Below are 21,749 nucleotides of genomic sequence, written 5' to 3'. Positions count from 1 at the left end.
TATAAATACATTAATAGGCTGATTTGTGGTGAAACGTGACATTTTATTAATCAACTAAATGATATTTCACTTGCAAATCAATGTTCAAATGCTACTCATTAACATGAGGTTGTTTTGTTTTATGGGAGGCAAAACCCATGACACATTTTTTTAATCCTTTTAGAGAATAATTAGAATATGCTACCCTTATTCCCCTAAAGAGATAAACATGGAGGAAATCTAATCTAGTGTTTGTTTGCAAAGTCCATATCAAATGCAGTATGACTTCCTGTGGTTTAATTACATAATTTAAACAGTCAAATTGGATATATGATCCTGGTTTCTAAATAGCATCTAGTGACTTTAAGAATCAACATGAAATTCAAATATAAGCTCCCTGAGAGCTGCTACTACATTTCTTTTGACTATTCTATGACTTCCAGCCCAGGAAACTGAACCAACACAAATAATAAAAGGAATAAAAATTAAGCCATACTCTTTGTTGTCAGGAAATCAGTACACAAAAATTAGTGGCTGATTTGCTGATTTGTTTATGCAATTATGTTTTTCCTTCTGGGAATGAATTTTCATTTGTCTCTTATGGGTCGTTGACATTCTTAGAGGCAAAGGAATTCAAGACACAATTCTTTCTCAATTACTAGTAAATTCAAGTTTATTACTGTTTTGCAAAAAAAAAAAAAAAAAAATCCATGTAATTGGTTGATGTTGATGTCAGTTACTTGACAAGAAGTGAACTGTGAAAGTGAACCACCAAATGCCACAGGTTTAATACACTTTGAAGGAAATTACAACTGCCTGGTGGAAGGGGCTGCAGGATGACAAAATGAGAGGTTTATTTAGCGTCTGGGAGAAGCTTATAAAAGAGCTTAAATCCTCATTCCTTCTAACATCTTAACAGCTGTGCAGTTTCTTACAAAATATGTTTTATCGTTTCAAGAAATGCTGTTAACCTCGCAGTTTTAAAACTGAATGAACAAGGCCTCTTGGACAAATTGAAAAACAAATGGTGGTACGACAAAGGAGAATGTGGCAGCGGGGGAGGTGACTCCAAGGTTAGCCTCAATGTCACCAAAAGCGGGTAAACAGTATGTAAAGTAATAGGTGCATCTGCTGGGAGACATAATTTAGACCTACTAATACCACTGGAGTTGCTAGTCAAGTCCCTTCGCAAACTTAGTATGCAATTACTGTCAAAGCAAAAATATTTGCCAAAAATATCAATTTGGGGACACACTAACAAACCTAACTAAAATAGTCACTGAAAATCTCTGGTTCTGAAGAAGGTATGGATCAGACATAGTCCTAGGAACCTCAGTTTTGGAAAGCAGGCTTTTAGCGAAGAGGAGAGAGAACAGAGAAGTTGTCTGTCTTGTTTTCCTCACCAGAGCTGCCACGAAATGTTTTTAAGTAATAACAATAATCTGACTCCACTAAATCAGGTACCTACCAGAAAGACATTTCTCCACTTAAAACTCTCAGGCTTCCATTAAATAGCAAGTTGTATAACAAATCAAAGGTAATCATGTGAACTAGACATTTTTTGTCTTCTGTAATGGATCAAACTAAAGAAAGATCGGGCTACAAAAATAAGACCAACTCAGCTTTATCTTTACTGCATCCCTGTCATATTTCCAGCTCCATAAAATAATGTTTTACTTTTATTTCTAAGCAGTGTCTAAAGAAAAAAAAAGGCATACAATCAGCAGAAGTTATTAACTAGTGTTCCAGAACTCTTCTTCACTGTGGATAGACGTAAAGAAAACAATCCAAAGATGGGAATATTCTGACTGAATTTTCTTTCCTTACATATCTTCAACTGGTATGTAAGAACATCGAAACATTTTAAATATACACTCTTTCTTTTAAATTCTAGAGAATTGCCCAAAACAAGTAGTCCTGCTCATCTTCAGGTTGTTGGTTGGGCTACAAATTCTCTCACTTGTCTGGCCACCAAACCCAGAGAATTATGCTTTGTTTAAAGGGTATATCTGTCAAGGAGGCTGCGAACCTCACCCTCTTCCAATGTTGGTAACTTCCCCCTCGATCCTGATCTGAAAAGCCTTTCAAATTCAGCTCACTTGTATATTTCCATCTTATAGACAACCTTGTTGCAGGAGGAGAAAAAATAAACTTTGCAAAATGAATATTCTGGCCACAGAAGGAGGCATGAAAAAGGAGGAGACACAGAATTGTGTGGACCCAATTCTGATCATCCATCTCCTATCCTGAGGGAGAATCTGAGTCCCTGGACAAAAAAAGCAGAGAAAAGCTAGAGAGAGTCGTCAGGGATTCTTCTGAGATGGTTCCCCTTTAAGACACCTCCATTCAAGACAGCAACCGTATGTTTTCTTCAGAAGTATTAACTCTTTTATATTTTGGAGCCCCAACTTGCCTAGAATGTTCTGATCATTTCCATAAAAATATGAATACATAAATACATACATATATACACACATAAATAGAAAATTACTCATTTACACTAATAATCTACTCCTCTATGCAAATTAGAAACATAAGAGAATGTACTCTAATAACACCAGAGAAAACAAAACTGAAGATATTCTATTCAATTAGAAAAACTTTGTTTGCAAATTTTTATTTTTATCACAAATATAAACAAAGTATGACATTGCTTAACAGATAAAATTTTCCACAAAAAATTAATAATGAATTCCTGTTTTAGTGTATATTAAAGACTCTTAGACTCTTTCCAAAGAAAAATAAGCAAGCAGAAGCAGAAATGTACACATAATGGAAAAATCTACGTAACAAAAGTCATTTTAATTTATTTAAATAAGGGATTGGACAACTCAATTGAATTTTAATCTGTTTGCATCCAACATTGGCACATAATGGACACCAAATAAATATTTGTCGTCCAAAGAAATAAATATGAGGCTAACCTTGTAGTTTTCAAAAATCAAAATGCTTATTCCTGTACTTTCACCTGTTACTTTCACCAAACATGAACTATAAGATGATATTCTAAAATGTTATTTCATATTTTGAGTCATTTTCTAAAATGTTATAAAAATTAACATAAAGTGTATGTTAATTACATATATAATTACAGTATGTTCTATTTTCCTTCAGGAATTTTGTTTTCACACTAGAAAAATATTTCTAGTAGGTTGTATATTGATATAATATTTATCACCAATAGAATAGGTAATAATAATAATACGCTACTCTGCATTTATTTTAAAAGGTGATATTTTAAATGGCCTGACCTAACTTAGAATCAAAGTAAATTACCAGGAGACAGTTGCTGCTTTTAAATTTTTATTCTGTAGCTCCTTTGGGTGACCGATTTTCTTTTTAAACTTACCTTACCCCTTCCATTTGGCCTGATCTCTATTGAAAGAGGTGAAAGGAGGAAAAGTGCTGAATTGGAGGAAGAAGCTGGCTCCTAATCCTTTGCTAAGTATAAAGCCAAAGCAGAAGAGAAAATTAAATACTGCCAGTTTATCTACAAGGCACATTGTGTGAAATGCACACTCAGTGATCTCAGCACAAATATACTATAATCTGGTGTGATCTGATTTTGACATACAGAACCTTAGTAGGAAAAAATTAACTTTCCTAACAGTGATTCATCTGGGGAAGGGGGGAAAGCATGGAAAGCTGTACCACACATGAATATGTTCCAGGGAGGGGCTAATTGACCCACCTGTCATTTACAGGATTATAACAAGGAAAGAGATCTCCAGCCTTGCATACAGCAGCACATTATTAAAGTTCTGCTTTACCTGGGCTATGCACCAGTATCTATGGGTAAAAGAAGAAATACCCACTGTTGATTGATTGATTTAATGTAATCAACAACTGAATTATTTAGAGTCACAGTGGCAGCTTCCAGTTCACAAAATAATTAGCATCCCCACTCAACTGATAGCCATTCCCAGAGCATGACCAAGGCAGCCCTAGGCCAGAGGCTCCACAGAAGAAATAAGGAAAAAGGTCTGGTATGTTAAATGAAATAAAGTGAAAAGGCATGATTTGGGAGGGGATGAATTTGTTTGAAAAATTACTCCTTTGAATGTTATTGTGCTGTGGCCTTTTTTATGGTCATAAGAAATTCATACTCATTCTTGTGAATAACAGAAATTTACTAATTGGCAATGAACCAATTTAAAAGTTTCATTGCAAAGTCTAAAACTCATATCCCCTTTGATTAATCTGATATGATTTAGTCTGAGCACAAACGATATACAGAATTTTATGCCAATTTTTATGTGAGTTGTTTAATCCAGGTTCTAGTTGGAAATTTTGGCAATACTTGTAATCATCAATGACCCATAATGCTAATAATATCTACAAAATTATTGATCTTTTCTGTTTGTTTTATACTTTATTCTCCTCGTATATATATAAAAATAGGCATACTCATGGATGTGGATATTCATATTTAAGTCATTCTGTAAATGTGGTTACCAAATAATGAGTTCTTTAGGAATTATAGTAAATCTCACAATACCCAGTTTTTAATTTGGCATTTTGAAGAATACAGCCCATTCCTGACTTTAAAATATGTTATACTTGCAAATGGCCTTCTCCCCAGCCATGGAAACCAATGCAATAATAAAGTTATTATTATGGAAAATATGCATTCATAAGCAGGAAAAAATGTTGTAAACAAAGACCAGTAAGGTATGCTAACCCTTGGAGAAGGACTCTCCTAGTAATGAATTTCTTGCTCAGTGCCTGACATTCCACCAGTTGACCATTAAGCTTGGTTGTTAATAAATATCTATTATTCAAAATTCCAATCTAATCTTATCCTCTAAAACCAGACTACTGGAGTGAATAGCAGAAGGGACAAAGAGGCAAGGGGAAAATTAAGCAGGTAGGAGAAATGGTCCTTAAGAAGGAAGAGAGATAAGTCAAAGGCAGTCTTCATTTAATCCAGGGGTCCCCAACCCTGTCTGCAACCTCTTAGGAACCAGGCCACACAACAGGAGGTGAGCAGTGGGCAAGTGACAAGCTTCATCTGCCACTCCCCATTGCCTGCATTACCACCTGAACCATCCCTCCCCCGACCCCTTGGAAAAATTGTCTTCCACGAAACTGGTCCCTGGTGCCAAAAAGGTTGGGGACCGCTGAAGTAATCCATATTTTTGCCTTCAGCTCTCCCATCTATAAGAAACTTTAAGGAAACTGCTTTCATTTTCCTTCTCTTTTCAGCATTAAGTCCTCCTCCTCCCCACACAACCCATGCAAGAAGTACAATATAGACTAATATAAGGTACTTTACACACGCGTTAAAAAGGCTTTGGTGAGCTAGCCTGGGGACCTAAAAACCCTTAGTATCAGTTAAACAAAAATGCTTGTTCTGGATTCAGAATAATTTAAATGTAATAATTTTACAGAGCCCCTACCCTGAGTCAGATATCCTTGTAAATATTTTACAAGGATGAATGAGATGTGGCTTCTATTCTCAAGGAGTTCACAGTTCACCAACAAACCCTCAGGTGTGGTTTTGTAACAACCAATCACTTCATAAATGGAAGTGGGAGATGTAATGTGGGGGTGGGGAGGTTATAGGCAGTAAAATCTAGATTAACTGGGGCTAACCAAGGACCCCAATTAACCATAATCCTCACCCCACACCCAAACTCAGTTTTTTAGTACAAAGCGTTAAATCATGCTGACATTAGATTTTAATCCAAAAAACAATATAATATTTTAGGAATGTGACAAGTGCATATGCTTAAATTGAACAATGAACCTTGTAAGATCTTTTGACATTGATACAAAAATTAAATTGAATTCAGAAACCAGATAAACAAAAACAAAAACTTATATTTTAGAAACTTTTTTCAGAACAACAGTACCAAAAAAAATGGATTTTAGTTTAACTGTTAATCAGAAAACTCAATTAACCAGAAACCCCTATTTCCTAAGTCTTCTGTTGTTAATATTTTTAATTACACAGACCATTACAAACCCTGATTCAGGTACTTCCTAGCTGACTAGGTGAGTTAACCTCTCTGTGCTTTGGTTTCCTCATTTGTAAAATACAGCTGATAATAGTAACTAAACATGTAAAATACTTTTAATAGTCCCTGGTACATAGTAAGTGCTCAGTAAATGTTAGGAATCATCATCACCATAATTATTAATGCATTACCTAGTTGTGTAGATAGGTTTATAGAATTAATCCCTTGGTAACCAAATAAATGTATGCTGTGTTTCTCCAAATGCACTCAACATTTCCTAGAAGAAGTGAGGCATTAAGAGATACAGCCAGACAAAATGATTGTGGCAGCCTTAAAAATGTCAAGAGGAATGCAAGGAGTCTCTCTCTGAATGTAAAAGCAAAAAGAAACAAAAACCAAACAACCACAAAAACAGTAACAACAGAAGATCCTAGGCATTACTGCTTCCCATCCATCTTCTTAGGCTTTATTCTACACACACAGAGGTTAACATGGGAATGAAAGCCAGAAGAATTCTTAGATTCCTCAGAACACTGACACTGACTGACAAGTGAACCTTTCCTCTCTGAGACTCCTTGTATAATATTTAGTATTGAAGGACTCAAAGACAGTAGAAAAGAAAAATGGAATTTTATAGTATGAGGAGTTTGCCTGTTTATAAAAGTCTTGGTTACCCCTAACCTATCATGTATTTGTTCTAAGAATTTATAGAATATATTATAGTTACTGCACTTTATACTTACTTAGAATATACTTAGAGTATATTCATATGGTAGACTCAAGATAGATGAAAATTATTTCTGGTGATATTATTTAAGTTAAATACTGCAATTCAGAAGGAAAATATCAGCATGGGGTTATACTTTAAACTAATGATTTACATATTTGTCTTATAAGGACTTTCCTCTGCATGAGGTGGCCCTTTGTCAGTAACACCTGAATCACCCTCCTCTTTCAATTAGGTCTTGGATGAGAGTGGTAAAGGAGTCAATTTAATGATGGATACTGTAGCCATACACTTAAAGCACAGAGTAAAATTCTACTAGCTGAATCATAATGCCTGCAAGAAATGAAACCAGGCCTATCTAGCTTCTATTTTAAGCCTGTCAACCTATAGCCACTTCCACTAATTTTGAAAGAGAAAAAAAGGAGCTTCTGGATTTTGAATGACTCCACATTTATGGTGGGAAAACTGAAAATGCTCAAGAAACCCAATCCAGGCTAATAGTTTTGGATTCACAGTAATTGCATACATTTTATTTAAAAATCGTCCCTAGCAGTATGTGCCTGTTACCTAAAGCGATGGAGCAGGCCCCAGTTTTATGTCTGATTTGAAACCTGGGCCTACAGTACAAGACATAACACCTACTGTGGCCTCTGCTCTGTCACTTTGCCATGCGATTCTAATGTAGTTTTACTTGAATAACATAAAATAACATATATAATGTTATTTATGTTATTTTCCACGTGAAGAACTCCTGTAAACCTTGCCGTTTTGAAACTCAGTGAGGCAGGCGTCTTAGACAAGCTGAAAAACAAATGGTGGTACGATAAAGGTGAATGTGGACCCAAGGACTCTGGAAGCAAGGTCAGTCGCTGCAGTTCGGGGCCTCCTCTTGTGTTCACAAAACAGTAAATGGGAGCAATTGTCAAGAGTATATGGAAACAGCAAAAACTAAATGTTTCTCTATACACTGCCTAAACTAGAAGCTAATGTCATAGATTTAAGCCAAAGGGAGTATCTTTTCAGAAAATTGCAAACTGCTCCTCAATATAAGGCTTTTAAATAAACTTAACTGTAAAAATATAAAAAATAATAAAATTCCTATATTATTCTCAAATATACGTACCACTAATAAAAATAGTGCTTTTGGATTTGGTTTTTGTTTGTTTTGGAGGCAAAGACCATGAAATGTATTATTTCAAGAACTGATGTATTCTCAAAACAGGAAATGGGGAATTGATCAGCAGTCATCTACAGAAAGAATATTTTAAATATTAAATATATTTTATTCAGAAGTTCAGTCTTTTGTCACTATTTTGCCAAGCATTCCACTTTAGTTTGAAGATGACCTGTTATATTTTTATTCTGATAAACAGAGTAAACCTTCCAATTCTGTTCTATCGAAATTATTTTAATAAATCAATGTTTATGAACAATATCTTCAGCTTCTAAGATCTCATTCATGAATTTTTTTTTAGAACAATGCAGGAACCTATAGACCTGATCATGTTGAGTACAAATGAAAATAGTGTTACAAACAGTTATATTTTCATTTAAAGAAAAAAATGTAGTAATTTATCAGTGAATCTAAATACCTGCACAAATTAATAGGACATAATGCCTGAAAGCCATTGTTGAGGATTCTTGAAATCTTCATTTATTTTTTCCTGTATCTTCTTTTAGAAAGAAAAAAATTATTGGTTATTCTACGACATTAAATAAGTGACTTACATATATAAGAGAACCTCAGTTAATTTAAGAAAGAGACAGTAATGTTAACTGATCTCTATTCAGGCTTCTCCCTGTGTTTTAATCACTTTTGTCTGCCTTCGAACCAGAGTGGAATGAGAAAAGCTTGGCCAAATAATGAAATAGCTATTTCAAACACTTATGTAAATTTAGAAAAGCAAAAGTACTTAATGAGTGATTATTTTTAAAATGAAGTTACCCTAAATTTTTGGTCCAATCAGTTGATGTTATGGCTAAGAGGACAGTGTACATAGTAATTTTTAAAATTAAACCTTCTCCTAATAAAACTATTTAAGCTTGCACAAAACACGCTGCTGACCATGGGGCATCCTTCAGGTAGTCTACCCAAAATGCTTATTCAAATAATGTTATATAATATATATTTACAATTTATGAAAAATTATGAATTCTTGTTACAATTTTAATATCTTACAATAATATGCTTAACTATTTCTGAATTTATTATGAAATAATATGTATTCTAAATCTCTGGAGAATAGTATGTCTAAAATATTAACTGATCAAGCATTTTTAAGTGAATGGAATCATATTTTAAAGTCAATAAAAATAGTTATAAATCTGTCCGTAAATAATTTAGTTCTCAACTGACCATGGAAAAATTTGTATATTTTTAAAGTATCTTTTTAAAAAGTTTCCAATGTGTTGCATATATAGTTATTCCTAAATAGTATATAATACTATATACTGGAAAGTGACACTTTCCAGGAGATTTCTTAAACAGATGTGACTAAAAGAACAAATAACATGTACCTTAGCACACTATTTGCATATATTTGGTAAAGTCATGATGAACAAAATGTGAAACTGCTAGCTTAAAGTCCCTTAGTTCTTTAAGTAGGAAGCATGAAGTTAAATTTATTCAAAAGAAATATCAAACATTAAAAATGTTTTAATGGAGGGAAAGCCAAAAGAGGTTTCCTTCGCATGTAATTGGGTTTTAAAAATGTCATTTGCAAGCTTAACAATAATAAGCCCACTTCTGCCTATGCTTATATATGGCTAAGTATAGTGGTTTTCATTGTATATTTAGCAATGATAAAATGTTATAGATTTTATTGAATGTAATCACACACAATTTATTGGTAATCATCATAACTTCACTTCTGCCAAGACCTATAAGCTTTATGTTTAAATCCATAAAGCTACACCAGTGACTTATACATGTTAAATAATTTCAGGTTAAATTAAGCATTTACTTTAATTAGCTGTTTGGATTTCATGTGTTCTTCCATCTTCTGGATGTGACTTTCCACAGTTAACTCAAGTGTCTTTATCCCCCCTAGGACAAGACAAGTGCCTTGAGCCTGAGCAACGTAGCAGGCGTCTTCTACATTCTGGTTGGCGGCTTGGGCTTGGCAATGCTGGTGGCTTTGATAGAGTTCTGTTACAAGTCCAGGGCAGAAGCGAAGAGAATGAAGGTGGCAAAGAGTGCACAGACTTTTAACCCAACTTCCTCGCAGAATACCCAGAATTTAGCAACCTATAGAGAAGGTTACAACGTATATGGAACCGAAAGTATTAAAATTTAGGGGTAGGACTTAGGGCCTACTACAGTGAGTGGGTGATGCATTCTGTAAATGCAGTGTTGTGACCTGTCTGTGGTGGTATTGCTTGCTTCTAATTTAGAGCTTTACATTTTTGAAAACTTCAGTGCACTGTTCAGTTTTCTCTGGCTGCAGATGTACTGTTCGAAACTTTATGTTGCCAATAGATATCTGCATTGAAAGGGTTCAAAAGACAAAAACAAACTTCCAGAATTGCTCTGTAAAATGTTTTAAACAGTATATTCTACCTGAAAATTGGGAGAAATTTGAAATCAGATCTGGGTTTCCTTGTACACAGAACAGGCTAATCTTCTCTGGAACAAACTAATTTTAAGGTAAATGCTAACAAAATAAGCATAAAACCTGTTTCAAATTATCAAAGCCTAGACAGTTGCCTATTTTTAATAAGGTTGTGCTGTTTTCTGAGAAAATATATGTAAAATCTCCAAGGCACATAGTAAGCACTCAATGAATTTTAGCTCCTATTCTAATTTATTTTATATACATTAGCCATCTTTCTGTATTTTTAAAGAGTGAAACCCTGCTGTTTGTTCATCTGGCAGTAGTCCTTGAGTCAGACCTTTAGGCAGGAGTGATCATCAGAATATTGACTACAATTCACATTTATTAGATGAAATTCAACTTTTATTTTCACAGCATCACTAAGGTGAACAGGCATTTTAGGCAATTTCTCCATCAAAGATGTCAGCAATATATGTTCATTAGGAAAGACACAGTAAAAATAAAAATTGCAGTGAGTATTTATTGACTTTTGTTTTCATTTCAATTGCTTTTAAGTAAGCCAGATCAGTCCCACTTACATCCTCTCATCATGTGACAATAAAAAATTATAAGCATTCAGTGAAATATAGGATGGAGGTTATTTTTTTTAAGACTCTAAATGTCTAGTACTTTTTCCCTCTGTTAATAGAAAATGGTTTTAAAATAAGATCTGGAAGCATTTGTTGTTGCTTTCCTTAAAGTCAGGTCTCTAAAACCCATTTTCTGAAATTATATATAATGGCCATTCTATTACAATGATAAATGAAACTTTGAACTCCCAAGAGACACTTAGTGCTTGATGTACCCTAGAGTCAAACCCAATATAATTTTTATAAGAATAAGATGTATACCTGAGGTTATGCCAGGTAAACATGCTTGATTTTGATATTTATTTATAAAAAAAACTATTGAGGGAGTTCCCTGGTGGCCTAGTGGTTAGGATTCCGGGCCCAGGTTCAGTCCCTGGTCAGGGAACTGAGATCTCACAAGCCTGGTGGCACGGCCAAAAAAAAAAGCTATTGAAATACTTGTTAGTATCTTAAAGCAAAAAGCAAAAGCCATCCCTTTTTAACCAAGATCTAATTGCTTGTATCCATAATCTAGAAATCAGTGACTGAGTACAACTGTACATAGATAAGCCCAAAGTGGTTCTTTCCAAATTTTGTGAAAAAGAATTGAGAACAAAATCCTCAATTCACTCAGATCAGAATGTTTAGAGTATGTCTTCTAATAGCAGAACAACAAATTATGATGATGTCAAGGTTTCTTAGCCATTATAGTAATGCTTTCAGCTTAATATTTACAGAATTGTGGAGAGATTTTTCCCAAACTGCGAAAAACAATATCTGAGAAGTTTTCAGAGCCAATTATTTGGACTTCATTCTGTGATGAATTTCATAAGCTATCGTTTAAAAGTTTTCTTTAGCATAGCAAATGCATTCTAGAAAAATTCTAGAAACACTCATGAATTCTAGTTCAATACGAAGTTCTGGGAAATTGCTAGAAAGAGATATGAATTCCCAGGTTATGTACATAAAATTCACATGTAATAAATGTTTTTGGAGTCAGAACCTAGTACTGCAGTTCATCACATGAATTGCCTTTAAAGCTGAACTTTTAAGACAATAAATTTCAAAAAAATAAAGCATTCATATCCATATGACTTTTTAAAAGACTTAATGGCATTCAGAGCAAATGAAATGATCTGATTCTGTAGAGAAGACTTGAGAGCAAGCATTTTCCATTGTACTCCCATATTAAATGGCTTTTTCCTTTCAAAAATTCTATTGACCATAATTATGAAAATGACTGATAATTTAGATAATATTGTATCAGAATTTCAAAAACAAAACCTGAATGTCTACTTTAAAAGTGATCATCCCTCAAGGGAACCCATAATTAAGGTCACAGCCATTGGCCATAACATCCAACCAGAACCAGAACCAGACTATATGGTAAATTTATAAGAAAGTTTTCCAGTTTGAGTAGTCTCAACAGGGTCACACAAAGATAAATAGAAATGACATTTTATGTAAGAAGCAGGAGATATAAGTATAGGAAATAAGAATGCAGAGAACTAAGAATACTAAGATTTAAAGAGAGAATAAGCAGTTGTCAAAGACTTATTAACACTCAGTTGCATTAATCTGTAGAGAAGGAGAGATTACTTGAGGGTACATGGAATACTCCCTGTTTTGATATTTTCTTTTCCTCATAAAGGCAATCAAGAAAATAAAGGGAAAAAAATAGATTTTATGGCAAAAGCTTTCTGAAAAAATCACAATGCTCTTATTAATTATATTTTAATATTTCCTCTTCAAAAAAACTTAAAACTAAACTAATAGATTTTTAAAAATAATTATTTTACTTAATATTAAATGTTGAAAGGGAATCTGAAGAAACAAATTCAGACTGTCGTATTGGTTTGTTTTAATTTAGTGATGAGTAATTTCTGTAGAGGTTGTCTCCTGACTCCTGATTATAAAGATAAGTAAAATTTAATTTTTGAGACTGTTCACTAAAGGTGAACTATAATAATGACCTCGGTGTTTATCATACATACATCAGTAGCAAGTTGACTTCAACTTTCTGAAGCTATCAGGGTAACTGATCTCAAAACCTTCTCATTATAACAGTTTCTAATCCAGTTTTTATTTCATATTTAATACATCATTATTCTAATATTTAAGTTACAGGGCAGAATAAATATAGGGATGGAATTTCCTAAAGAATTAGGTAAACTTAAATTCACAACAGGGAATTAAGACACAATATGAGTTATGAGAAAGTTATGATAAGGCACAACAAACTAAGGGAATATCTCCTTTACCTTATTTCTTCTTGAGTTAACATTAAATTTCAGCTACTAGAAAGAATTTAAAGGCAATGAATGAACAGCAAGTAGATTTTCATAATAACACTGCCTGTTTCTCCTCAGTGTAGTATTATTACCTGCTACCTAATATGACAGAACAAGAATATAATGAGGATTTCAGAGACCTGACCCCACAACATCAATCCGGGAACTTCCCCAGTGATGACCGTTCAATGAGGCATTGAAACATGCCCCCTTTCAGTGCACTTCCCTTTAAGCACTTTAAGCTTCTTAAAATATGAACTTTAACTTCCATAGTGGGCATAGAATGAACATTATGTCACTAATTGTCCTATTCTGGGTCAATATCTATAGCTGCTGTGAATGAATGAAAGTATCTGTGGATAGATCTGTGTTCTGAAAACAGGAAGATCTGTCGTAAATAGTCTATATATATATAGTTTGGTTAGACAATTCATCACAATTTTAAGAGTACAATCATTTAACTGTTAAGACATTTTATAACAAGAAAAAAAGATCCAAATAAAGAATGTTGTCAAACCTAAAGAAGCGTTTAAGTTGGACTAGAAATACCAGGGTGTAGAGTGCAGCAAGTTAAAAGATGTGTCCTGCCTAGATTTGCCAAACAAAATCTTGTTTTATGATTTTAGAATTAGTTCTTAAACAGATAGGACCACAAACTCTAGAGTGATTTATTCTTCCAGGTAGTTGAACTTTTCTTTCCTGTGATAAGCAGTTTTCATATGACCAGAAGAATATGGAAAAAATGCAGATGTCTAATTATTGATATTTTGGTGTTTGTTGTGTCATATTTTGTTGAAAAGACAGAAATATTGTAACACTCCACATTCTTTCTGTTTCCTTTCCATGCAACCCAGCTGACCTTTTCTGAAGCCATAAGAAACAAAGCCAGATTATCCATCACTGGGAGTGTAGGTGAAAATGGCCGCGTCTTGACACCCGACTGCCCAAAGGCTGTACACACTGGAACTGCAATTAGACAAAGTTCAGGATTGGCTGTCATTGCATCAGACCTACCATGAAAACCAAAAAAATAATTGAGTGCCTTAATTAAACTGTGTTGGTGACTGATGGAAACGCAGCCCTGAGGGACAGGCTAAGTGCAGGTCTTCACAAACCAATCCTTTGGCTGAGAGCGGGAAGTACGTCCTAAGGCGCCGAACATCAGCAGCAGCAACATGTGCATGAGCTCAGCTCGGAAACCCAAACTCAGATTTTATATCAGGAAAACTCAAAATTTAGAATTTTTTTCGGGGAGTGGGTGGGGGGAGCTGGGATGGGTGTATCAACAGCAACAGATTTCACTTGAGTGGACCTTAAAACTTTAAATCAGACATGCGAGTTAGCACATCAAACTGTGAAGTTCTTGCTCAGAAAGGCCTCAGTCTTCACTCCAAGGGATAAAATAGTTACAGAAGTCAATGAATATGCTAACCTGTGTCTCCAGAACACCCGTATATTCAATGGAAGACTATCCAGCCAAGAAAACAAAATCACTAAACTCTGATAAGAAAATAATAAACAAACATGTAAATCCTGTGAAAAAATTTAAAGGAAGTATTTACACTTACTTTGGAGAAAACAAATACTGAAACATGCTTGCTTTTTAACTGACGTAAATTCGGTAGAGGACAACACAATTCTTTTTTCTAACCATCTTAGGGAACAATACATTGCAATAATTGAAATAAATGCCATCACTGTAAGAAACTTTAGAGACTTTTTTAAAATAAAAGTTGTTGGTCATCTTCTTGTTTGTTGTAACCTTCACTCTGTCACATGAGTCAGTGTCCACAGATTACATTTGTCTCACTACCAGGAACAAAAACAAAATGAAGACAACATTAACGTAAAATCATCAGTCCACAATGTAGACTCAGAAGAGACTACGGGTCACTCATGTTATCTATATTATTTGTAATCTTGTTCTGTGTACAAAATTGTGGTTTTTGTACCCACCAAAAAGAATAAACAACAGACATTCTTAAAATATTTACAGAGCTTAAAGTTTTTTCTTATCATTATAAAAGTTATTTGAGAAATTGTAAGACTATAGGTGGGATTGTAGAAGTAAACTGTGGGCCATATTTAAAAATGTAGCAAGCCCGTATTATTTTTGCATAGTAAGCTACTCTTTTAACAGATCTTTGCTTCATTAGCAGTTAAATTGTCAAAGATGGAGTGTTTAAATTGGGGAATGAATCATTGTCATAACAGCAACATACCCGGTAATTATGTACTGAAATTTTACTTGGCTGTATTTTGCTGCATAAAATAATGTGTCTCTTGGGCTTCTCTCCCCATTCCCATTGTTCCATTTAAATCATTTGAAGCCACTAATAATATTTTGTGGTAGACAACAAGAATTAGTCTGAAGAATTAGTATGAAGAATTAGTCTTTGTTGGAAATTATACATGTTTATGTAAAAAAATCACCTTAGTTACGTAGGGATTAAATTAACTTGGTTCAAAAGGAGGTTTAGATCATTTGAAATAATAAGTACCATAACACAGATAAACATCACAATACTTAGAGATCTGGGTAGAAAGCACAAGACAGGATGATTTTAGAAGTCTGGCCTTGAAGGATGAGTTGAGTTTTCATAGGTGGAGTTTTTATAGGTGTTAAAAACCTTATAGGTGAGCAGTGACCCAAAGTTTGGCTTGTCAGTGGATTGTTTAAGGAGTATATGCAATTGGATGAGCTGGAGAGAAATGGGTGTGATATCATGGAAGATAAAATTGGAAAAGGTGAAAGACTGATCACCTTGCTTCAACTCTCAAGATTCTCATCTCCCATTCAATTTCTGTACTGCAGTAAGAGCAATCTTAAAAAGTGCAAATCTGATAGCTTACACACACACACACACAAACACACACACAGAGTTCCCTCAGGAAAAATTGCAAGCTCTTGAGCAAAGCAAATGAATTACTTTATAATCTGGCCCTTACTTATTTCTTCCATGAATTCTCTCCCCCCTACCCAACTTCTGCTGCCTATAAATGAACCTCAAAAGCAGGGACACTGCATTTACTATTTCCTCAATGTATAACACTTCCCTATTTCCTCTTTACCTGACTAACTGGTACTCATCCTTCAGTACTCAAATCATATTTTACCTGCCCCAGGAAGATTTCCATGACTATCTACCAGCCCCTGCCCATGAGACTGAGTTAGGTGTCCTTTTGATGTTTTGTCCCCATCACAGCACTTACCATACTGCATTGTAATTGCCTGTGTACTTGTCTGTTTAACTACTAGACTGTAAGCTCTTTGAGGGCAGGGACTGTCTATCTTGTTCACAGTTGTATCCCCAGCACCCAGCACAGTGCCTGGCATATTGTAGGTGCTTAATAAATATTTGTTGAATGAATGAATGAATTGAATTGAATTGAATTAATTTAATAGAAGCAAGAAAAGACAACATCATTCATTATTAAGTCTTTTCCTCATTAACAGTGTGTGTTAAGTATATAGTGAGTCAAAGTGAAGAGTGAAAGTTGGCTGATTTCATGGCATTGTCTACAGCACTAAAAAAAAAAAATGATCTGATTAATTTTCTGATCAGATAAGAAGGTATTCCATGTAATTGTATCTAGCTGTGAAGTAATTTGTTTAGCTAGAGAAACTGTCATTAGGTAATTAAGGTTTTAGCCATGCTTCTAAAAATAGCTTTCGTTTAAGTCACAGAGTGGATTAGTGATGTAAATTTAAGAAGTTATATTTCTTATAGTTTTATTTCTATATTAGTAATACTATTATATGTTTAAATTTCTGTGTTCCTTATAGAATAATTTTGCCAAAAACAAAATTTTAAATTTGACTTTAGTAAAAAGTGATATCTATCTAGACTTTAATCTGAAGAAATGCTATAAAGCTAGGAAATGTGATTTTAAAACATGTATGTCTAAGTTAAAAACATTTGAGCTAAAAACCTTAGTTCCATAACGTAAAGAACTCAATTATCAAGCAGGCATGATAAACACCTAGGGCAGAATTTCCTGAACATTTTAGGAAAAGCCAATTTTGAAACTACGTGAGCTAGTACATGATGACCACATTTGAAAGATATAAAGAGCCCTCAGGAGAACCACTTTGCTACACTCAATTCAATAGCTACTAATTGAAAATGCCGCAACGTTACTACACTTGTTTCAGGCTTGCTTCAGGTTGCTCCCTGGTCTCCCACCTATCAACTGTCAACTCATGCCATTTCCCTAAGGCATAGCACATAGTGGGTGTTCAATATATTTGTCAGTGCATAAACACAACTTTATATAGTCAGTATCAGTGAAAAAAATGGTCTAATAGTTTTCCCAGAAAATAGACTATCCCAATTTGCAAAATCAATAAAGTGTTAATAAGAATAAGAACTAAATGAAAAGTAACATCTGGAGAGTTTCTGAAAAGACAAATTGAAATTGCACAGATTCATTTGCCTTATATTTAGCAATATGATGTTGCATGAAAAGTGTGCTTTTTCATGCACATTCATAAACAGTTTTTAATTTCAGATAGTCCAGCAGGCTAGAGTACTTAGCATTTGTAAAACCAAATGCAAACGTAATCAGTAGTATGTTTATATATTTTCTAAACAGCTAGTACCAGTAATATTTTCAAAAGAGAGCTGTTCTTTAAGAAAAGATTTTGATAAATTATGAAGAGCAAGAGATGAGATTTGGAAATTATATCTCAAAAAACAACAGAGAACTAAATTACTTTCCATGAAATAAGAAAAACCTGTTTATTTATCTTGCTTTGATTTTATTTTCTTTGGGTGAAAAAGTGGACTGAAGAATGAGGAAAAATAAAAGATAAGGGAAAAAAGAGACATTAAGGGAGCAGAAATTGGGTAAAAGGCCAATAGGATTGGGTGGCCAAAAGAGCTTACGGGAACAGGAATGTTTGGCATATGATTTTTCCATTGTAAGTATGCAATGTTTGATGTATTCCTTTTCCCATGACCTGCAGATTAAAATTTCCTACATGCCACAGACTGGTATTTGTGGTTGGATTAAAGGAGGGAGTCAAGGAGAAAATTCTAAATTCCATGTTTGGGTTGATGCCAGAAATAACCCTAATAATATGTCTCTTTCCCACAAAAATGTACAGAAATCTAGATTGAGACTTGTCCTTCCACATGGCAAAGAATGAAGGTTCATTTTATTTTTTTCTGGATCTGAAGAAGGTGGCAGGTTAAGAAGACCTCCAGAATACATAAACTGTTTTTTAGCCACTTGTGCTGACTGCAAAGTGTCATGAACAACAAAATAAAGCATAAAACATAGGTCATTATTTAATTATATAATAAGATCATTAAGTAAATAATCTGTTAAATTATAATGTCTAATTCATGGCTTGAATGAAGTTATTTATGAGATTTGTAATCCTGTAATCCCAAACACAAAGAGAATCTGCTTAAGTAGGAGATTATTATAACTTCCCCCTCAGAGTTCGTACATTTGACCAACACTTCTAAAGTTCCTAAACATTTAGTAATGGCTGAAAACTGTGTCTTTAGCAATCAGTATTCCAATATATGATTGAATGAGCTGATTGACTAAATGAATAAAGGAACTAATGAGTGAAAACCAACTAAAGACGTTCGTGATCATTGCCTGTATAGAAATTTCTGCCAGCTCCCTGAGCTAATTTTCTGCATAAATGTGAATGCTTTCAACATTTTCTAACAAAGAAGGTATCTGAAACAATTTAGGCCATATTTGTATCCATCTAGAGACTGACCTTAGTCACTGAAAACTGGTGCAGTTTAAAACTTCTAAAATGTGGGAGTTGATTAATTCTACCTGCCTGAGACTTTCTCAGAGCCATACTTTCCAACAATATTCTGTTTATAACTCTAAACACAATCAAAGTCTATTAGCATCATGAATCTTCTAAGACCACCATCAGAGCAGGTCAGAGCTTCCAGATCTTTGGACCTCAGACCTGTACAGGAAATTCTGATACTTTGACTTGAGTTTCACTTGAAACTTTCAACCGATTAGGCCTACCTCCATGTCATCCTTGGTCACAGCCACACTTTGAAATTATCCCAATAATCTCTCTCTCTCATCCCACATTCTCCTCCCAACATTCTTCTGCACTTCTCATCTTTCTCCCCATTCATCTTCTCACTGCTTCCCTCTCTCCCTGACTTTGCCACCATTCTTCCTAGTGTCTTCATTATAAAGTTAGGAAACTCCTGATAGCCTCAGTCTCTCCCCAGAGCACTGTCCAATCTCCTAACAGTATCACTCCACATACAGTAGTGGAATTTAGAAGGAAAAGGAATGGCAATCCTTACAATTATACATCTTCTCCCATGCATTAAAAAACCTCGCCTCTTTGAAGTGTATGTCATGTAAGCACACTGTCAAATGGACTGCCTACTTGTCCATTTTGTCTGCTGACTTCTCTGTCATTGCCTCACATTCATCAAGGACTATGGCATTTGGCTTATTCATTCTTTCCAAGTTCTCTTATCATATTGAACAACTTCAAGGTCAATGTAGGTGCTTCATGTAAGCCCTAACCCTGCAGTTCTTTTACTCTATGTTATTTAAGTCACCCATACCAATAGACATGTAGCAGACCTTATGATCATTTATCTTCTTATCTTCCTCCAGATGATAACTCAGTTCTCATCTTCCTTTCATACCCTAGTCACTGAAAAGAGTGGCCTTTCATCCCTTATTTAACCCCTCTATTTGGCTCCATCACTTTACCAAAATGTCCATCCCAAGGTCACAAGTAAACATCCTATAGCTGTATTAACTAAAAATTTTTAATGTGGATCTAAACCAATTGATCTCTTTACTTTTCAGTTTTCCCCCTAATCTCCCGTTTATTCCTTCTCAGTCTATTTTATGTTCATAATTCCCTCCAACCAAACCTTACATGTTGATATACCCAGGGTTGTATCCTCTTCCCCTTTCTCTTCTCAGGACATAAACCACCTTGTTGATCTCACCATCATTAAGATATCTACAATCACCTATACATTATTAGCTCAGAAATCTTTATCTTCCATTCTAGTCTCACATATCCAGTTTTCTAGTGGTTATCTCTTTTTGACTTAATTGCAACTTGTCAAAGTTTCACTATACATTCCTACCTCCTTTTATATTCCCTGTCTCAATGAGTGGCACTAACATTTACCTAATCTCCCAAATTAGAAACATGAGAATCATTCCAGAAACACTTTTCTTCATCATTCTCACATATAATTAATCAACATCTTAAATTTCTTGTATGTTCTAAATATCTCCTTATTCTGTCCCATGCTCTTCATCCATACAATGACTGACTTAATCAAGGACTCAATCTCTCACTGTAACTACTACAGTTGTATCCTAATAGGTTTCCTTGCTTCTTTTCTCACTTATATCCCCCTCTAGTCCATTTCTACATGGCTGCCAGAGAGATTTTTCTAAAATACAAATATGATCCTGTCACCTTCCTGATTAAAATAACTCAACATCCATTATATGAGGCCTATCAACATCTCCAGTACGTTCCCTCACCCACTTTTCATTCCATTAATGCCAAATTACTATCACAGCTCTAGTTTTCAGAATGCTTCATGTTCTTTCCCTTCTAAGTCTTGCCAAATATTACCTCTACCTGAAATGTGTCTGTTTCAAAAACAATTCCTATCTATAACCAACAGAACCACTTTTGTCCAGTTAAGCAAAAAGTGAATTTATTAATGAATACTAGAGAATTCACAAACTCTCTGGAAAACACAGAGAGTCAGACATGAAGGCAAAGCAGCCAAGAACAATGCCTAAGTTATAACACTGATCTGTCCCTAACTACCAGTGGACACATATATCAGAGCAAGGACACTGAACAAGGGGCACTGCTGTTAGGACTTCTGTTTTCTACTGCCTCTGAAGGTGGGGTGCCTCCCAGCATACTCTGTCACCTTCTCAGGAAATGAGCTCCATGCATGGCCTCTTTCCAATCAAAACTGCAGGCATGAATTCTAACTGGTGGTTTTAGATGATAACTCAGTTCTCTCCTTCCTTTTGCACAAGGGAGACAGGGAAACCAAATACTGGCTTCCACTTTAGGGAAGCATACTGTGGAAAATAAATGTAAGAAGATATTCAAAAGAAGCTGAGTGGGCACAAAGTGTGGCATATATCATGTGTCCCTTTGTGCCCAATTCCTACTCATCCAACAAGAAGCATTCTGGAAATCATATCTTTGGGTAGACGTTCCTGATTCTCTCAGTTTGGAGATCCCTCTTTTTTGTTTCTCTATGTACTGTGTGTGTCTCTATAACAGCATTTATACCACTGTTACATGGTTATTTTTATAAACTTCTTCACTTTATCTTTCTAGACTCTTTGGTTCCAGAGGCAACAATGAGTACCGGAATTAGCTTTAGAGTCAGACAGAACTAAGTATAAATCCTTGTTTTGGGCATTTACTCTCTAACCTCTGGAAAAAAGCCAGTTGTTTCATATGTAAGATAGAAACAAGAATACCTAGCATTTGATGTTGCTGTAGAGAATGAATGTTCATAAATTGCTTATCACAGCATCTGGTAACAGGAGCTCAATAAACAAAACTATATTTATTTTATCTCTATATCCTTGGACTTCTGCTTCTACCTAGGATA

The 21,749-nt window shown here is 34.6% G+C and overlaps 1 protein-coding gene across 2 annotated transcripts in view; it reads left to right on the top strand.

The window, feature by feature from the left end:
- The window catches only part of GRIA4 (glutamate ionotropic receptor AMPA type subunit 4), a 526,394-nt gene extending 512,256 nt beyond the window's left edge, over nucleotides 1-14,138 (top strand). Inside the window, exons 14-16 of one of the 2 annotated variants that reach the window (XM_068554257.1) lie at nucleotides 7,413-7,527; nucleotides 9,717-9,851; nucleotides 13,974-14,138. In XM_068554257.1, coding sequence (XP_068410358.1) covers nucleotides 7,413-7,527; nucleotides 9,717-9,851; nucleotides 13,974-14,138 — 415 coding nt within the window. Of the gene's footprint in view, nucleotides 1-937; nucleotides 1,053-7,412; nucleotides 7,528-9,716; nucleotides 9,852-13,973 lie in introns of both variants that reach the window. The other variant, XM_068554258.1, reaches the window with a different exon arrangement.
- Nucleotides 14,139-21,749: the final 7,611 nt, after the last annotated feature.

The sequence above is a fragment of the Eschrichtius robustus genome, chromosome 11 (genome assembly GCF_028021215.1).
Source record: "Eschrichtius robustus isolate mEscRob2 chromosome 11, mEscRob2.pri, whole genome shotgun sequence".
Lineage (NCBI taxonomy): Eukaryota > Metazoa > Chordata > Mammalia > Artiodactyla > Eschrichtiidae > Eschrichtius > Eschrichtius robustus.
The sequence above is the reverse complement of the archived record's forward strand: the minus strand, read 5'-3'. Positions and strand labels throughout refer to the sequence as shown.